Source organism: Oratosquilla oratoria, chromosome 15 (assembly GCF_046742065.1).
Source record: "Oratosquilla oratoria isolate Oo_2021 chromosome 15, ASM4674206v1, whole genome shotgun sequence".
In the NCBI taxonomy this organism is placed as follows: domain Eukaryota; kingdom Metazoa; phylum Arthropoda; class Malacostraca; order Stomatopoda; family Squillidae; genus Oratosquilla; species Oratosquilla oratoria.
Genome location: NC_134791.1, coordinates 30932072 through 30937071, shown reverse-complemented (window position 1 = coordinate 30937071; position 5000 = coordinate 30932072). Strand labels below are relative to the sequence as shown.

General features: G+C 41.1%; 2 protein-coding genes across 2 annotated transcripts in view; one reads left to right on the top strand and one right to left on the bottom strand.

Moving 5' to 3' along the window:
* Positions 1 to 651: 651 nt before the first annotated feature.
* On the bottom strand, positions 652 to 2464 carry LOC143033098 (uncharacterized). Its single transcript, XM_076198297.1, has 2 exons — positions 1678 to 2464; positions 652 to 845 (listed from the first exon to the last, which is right to left on the bottom strand). The coding sequence occupies exons 1-2, from the start codon at positions 2462 to 2464 to the stop codon at positions 652 to 654; spliced, it is 981 nt and encodes a 326-aa protein (XP_076054412.1).
* A 601-nt stretch (positions 2465 to 3065) lies between these two features.
* LOC143033097 (uncharacterized) overlaps positions 3066 to 5000 on the top strand; it is a 5823-nt gene continuing 3888 nt past the window's right edge. Inside the window, exon 1 of the mRNA XM_076198296.1 lies at positions 3066 to 3117. Within this exon, the coding sequence (XP_076054411.1) occupies positions 3066 to 3117 (52 nt within the window). The remainder of the gene's footprint in view (positions 3118 to 5000) is intronic.

The following is a 5000-nucleotide window of genomic DNA, read 5'->3' as shown; positions in this document are numbered from 1 at the left end:
AAATTGAAAAAAGAAAAAATTATAGAAAAATGGAAAAAAATGAAAATGAAAAAATTATAGAAAAATAGACAAAATTGAAAATGAAAAATAGGAAAATAGGAAAAATATCAGTAATAAACATAAAAAAAAACAAAATTAGAACAATAGAATTATGAAATTGAAAATACAAAAAATAATCGCAAAAATAGAAAAAAATACAATGTGTGTGTGTGTGTGTGTGTGTGTGTGTGTGCGCGCGCGCGCGCGTGCGTGTTGCATTCTGCCTTAGTGTATCACGTAATGATTATGCAGTTCACCCAGTGTCTTATTTTAACAGTGACATAAATTATGTTCTTTGTTCTGGCCAATGCAAAATGATCTCATGAATACATTAGGTATCGACACAATTGTATTCTACGTATATTAATGTTGTCGCAGAATAATCCTCGCCATCTCTCCCTCTCTCTCTCCCTTTTTCTCTCTCAGTCTGTCTCGCTCTCTCGCGCGCACACTGTCTCTCACTCTTTTTGTTTGACTGTATGTCTGTTATGGTTATTAGTTTTTTCTTTCTTTACATACAATTTTGTTTCGGCCATTAATTTCCTTTTTTCATTTTTCTTTTTCATAAGGCCGTTTTAAAGAGGCATTTTTTCATATTTCTTTTTCCATTTTTTAATTTGATAAAAGCGTTCGTTTATGTTTATATTTCTTTTTCCATTGAATATTCCCCGGGTCCTTTCGCTTTCCGTCGCCCCGGGAAGAGGAGCAGGATCCTGGGGCGGCGGCGATGGACCCGGGAAGTCTCCCGAGGAACCTCGCGAGCATTGGGGCTGGCGTCCGGCGGGTCTTCGGCTGCTGCACTTCATCTTGGCACGGTCACTGTACACCCGTCTTCACCCTTTTATAATTAAGTCCCGTAGCAGCCGACGGGCACTCTTCACTTCCCGCTGTCCTTAAATGCCCAACTTTTTTTTCGATCACCCCACTCGCCATAAGGGCTAAAAAAAAAAAAAAAAAAAAAAAAAAAGGTTCCTGGACTCCAGCTATTTACGAATATAAATATATATACACACGAATAATCTGTCCTGCATTCCCGGGAATCGAAACGAGACCCAGCTTGATACCAAGCGGTCAATTCACCAATTGCACTATAGGAGCTACAAAAGGAATCGACCTTGGAGTTAACCTAACACCAGAAGAATCAAGGTTGACTGTTAACTGCCGTCATTACCCTCGTTTCATTGAGTCCCCGAGCTCAACTCATGGCGAATGGTAAAACTGACACGAAACCGTGCATAGCCTTTCGCTGTTGTAAATACCTGAAATGAATCGCTAGTAACAGCGACGTCATACAAATAATCTTTCCGGCCGTTGCTCTGTTGACGGATTGGCATACAACTGGGTCTCGTTTCGATTCCCGGGTAATTAAAATGGAAAAATCAATGTGGTTGATAAGAGGAAAATCTATGTACTGTGGAACTTACAGTATGTGTTGTAATACATACATACATATGATATATAAGTATATATATATATATATATATATATATATATATATATATATATATATATACATAATTAACCTCGCCTCTTTTAATTTCTTCAATTCTCCCTCCACTTTCCTCTGCAACCTAGCAGTGGGGTCTGCTAGTACTACTTCGTAAGTGTTTATGTCCTGAAGTAGTGTCGTGGCCTTACCTTCATAGTCGCTCTTGTCCATAGCCACCGTCGATCTGCCTTTGTCACTCAACAGTATCACTATGGACCGATCTCGTCTTAAGCCAGTCAAAGCCTTGGTCTCCTCCGTAGTGAGATCATGTCCCCGCACTGGTCTCCCCAGCGCTCCCACTATGCGCATCCTTGTGTCCCGTTTGCCTTCCTCACTGCGCGTCATCAAGTTGACTCCTGTTTCCACCGCAGCCAGGAATTCCTCTTCTCTCACACCTCCTTGCATGTTGAAATTCAAACCCTTAGACAGGACCTTGGTCTCGGGTTCACTGAGTGGTCTACTCGAGAGGTTCCTAACCCACCTTTCCGGCTCCTGCCGCCTAGTGTCTAATAATCTATCCAATTTGCGATCCAAGACTTTCCGCTTGGCTCCAGCCTTCGATCTACTAAGGCTGGTAACTTTAGATGTAACCTCGTCTAACACATCTTGGTCCAAGGACAGACCGAGTAGACGTTGGTGTTCTTCGATCTCCATACCCAGCCGGTGTAATGTTCCGTGGTGATGGTCCATAGCACATTTGAGCAGTCTGTGACCACAAGACTCTAAAACCTCCCTAGCTCGTTTACTGTTTACTGGAGATTTAATCCGAGCAAAGTTAGGTAAGACTTTCCGGTTGCGGCAAATAGTGCAAAAGCGTAGCTGCTCTCGCACTATGCTCCTCTTAATTTCCTTGGCTTCCCACTCCCTGACTATGTTGAGCACCTCAACGCCATAAGCCTGTCCAATATTCGCAAATAGCTGGAGTCCAGGAACCATTTTTTTTTTTTTCTTTTATGGAAGAAAGTATACGCTGGACTCGACGTTCGTCAATTTATTCCGACGTTTCGAACCCTGTCCGGGGTTCGTCTTCAGGGTAATACAATGGTAGCAGTAGGAAATGTACATAAATAGGGGATATTTGGTACACCTGGACAGGTCTTCCCAGTAACCGTTATATTCCAACGCAGGTAGAACATATCAAAAACACAAATGAGAAACAAATATAAATAAAACTATAATATAAAATGTGCAATACTTCCTTGAAAACATAAGTACAAAAAATATAAGTACAAAAATACACATACGATAACAGAAAGAAACAAAACCTGCTACGTTCACATACAAGAACAACTCAACCTTCTATACACATAGGCATACGCTATATGTTCATCCACGTCCTAGTATACCTACTGTGTGTGTGCGATTTATCAAAGTCTTAGGTTATGTGTTGGACTCGTGATCGATAGCTATTACCCCCCCTCCCGGATGAGAGCTCATAGCTCACATATGGCCCGATCTATGGATGATACTGTGACCTCACACACATGCACACAACTCCTTGCTCACTAGAGCTAGGGTGTTGGCTTGAAATGCTGTGATGCCCTGGGCTGGAACTCCAACTCAGAAAGCTGAATTAGAAATTGAACTCGGTATCACTAAACCAGTAATCCTATGTATATACATACATTCATATATATACAGTATGTATGTATGTATCTATATATATATATATATATATATATATATATATGTATATACATTTTAACAACCACAACGCACTTTAATTCTAAGTCATCAACATCGGGAGACCCAATGGGGCCACATGCAGAAATTGAAATATGGTACTGCCGAGGACTCGAACTCAGTGATCATTTGACAAGTGCCGTAGTATCTAACCAACTACGCCATCAAGAGAGATATAAACTGAGCGCAAGCTTTCTTATATATTTGTATGCTCGAGTTACATACACTTACATGGAATTTTGCGTTCAACCCATTTCCACTATGATAGCACAATTGGAAGTATACAAACGCGGGAAAGTATTTGTACAACACTGAATGGGTCCCAGTGATTAGAGATACATTTTAACAACCACAACGCACTTTAATTCTAAGCCATCAACATCGGGAGACCAAGCAGTCGACCTTGATTCTTCGGCAGTTAAGTTAACTCCAAGTTCGAGTCCTTTTGTAGCTCCTAAAGTGCAACTCGTAAGATCACGGCTTGGTATCAAGCTGGGTCTCGTTTCGATTCCCGGGAAAGGCCGGAAAGATTAAATGAAATGTATGAACACACGATGCTGAGAAATAAGTTAGATTAGGGTTGGACTCCATATAATTATCTAGGCGTTTTTTTAAGTGTCAATTGTATTTGAACTCACGACATGAACAGGTACCTTGTTCTAAACATTTACAGTGTTGTTCCTCTTACTTTTGTTATCGTGATGGTGGTGGTGGCGGTGGTAGTAGTGGTAGTGGGAGAAGAATTCCATTTATAGCTTTAGGCCCTTAGCTACTCATCTTGCCCAACCCACTCCCCACTCCCTGTGCAAATCGACAACTTATGCAAGATATTCCTTCCAGCGATGTTATCAAGTGACCCGTGAATGTGAAATACTACGCGCTTATTGGCTGGAATGATTCAGCGTTTTAGGGAGGAACCTGCGAGGGATTGGCACTAAGCTGGAAAAGGTGGAAGTGCTAGACCAATGGCTTCCAAATTAGGGGGCGCGACCCCCCCCCCAGGGAGGCATGAGGAGGATGCAAGGGGGGCGTGAAGTCATCTGCTCAAAAAATAATCATTTGACAACAATAATGAAACCATTCCAAGGGCAAATGTCTACCGTTACGTTCGTACAAAATGTAATTCTGTCACCCCAAACCGTTTTCTATTAAGATATAAATAGAAAAGGACATGAACACAAATGAGGAGGGGTCTGATGGAGGCAAAAACGTGGTGTCCTACAAGATAGTTTGGGAATCACTGGTCTAGACCATCAAGAACCGGTTCCCCTTAAGCCCCAGTCACGCAATTACGATAATCGTCAATTGTTGTACATTTGAAAAGTTGCAAGACGACTTCGCCTTCAGTATTCTAGACTTCAACTAAGGACCATTCAACAATGTGTCTAATCTTCGAATAGGTTTAACTTTCTTAGTTCGTCACTCAGCTTCTCAACATATGACGCAAAGGTAATATGACGTTTGGAGATTCGAAAAGTAAAGAATTGTAAACGAAGTCATTTCTACTCAAATGAACCCAATCGGCCGGGACATCATACGAAGATTATTTTTCTGTCTATTGTCAGGAATCTTATTCAGTAATGAGGTATCTTCTTGTGTGATAAGGGGTTTTATGATGACTCGATTACACACCATTTAATTCTGACAAACGCCAGGTGGCTTTATTCAGCCAAGAGGTGTCCTCCTGCATGATGAAGAGTTGAGGATATGAGATGCATCATGAAAACAAACGAACAAAACAGTAGCATTGGGAGTGGTTTGTTTATATATATGCAGATATATATATAAT

What these genes read in the sequence shown, in the direction of transcription:
- LOC143033098 (XM_076198297.1), bottom strand. Translation starts at nt 2,464, where the DNA reads ATGGTTCCTGGACTCCAGCTATTTGCGAATATTGGACAGGCTTATGGC. An exon ending in GGACAAGAGCGACTATGAAG is followed by an intron (nt 846 to 1,677) that starts GTAAGGCCACGA and finishes GACCGTGCCAAG; the next exon opens with ATGAAGTGCAGCAGCCGAAG.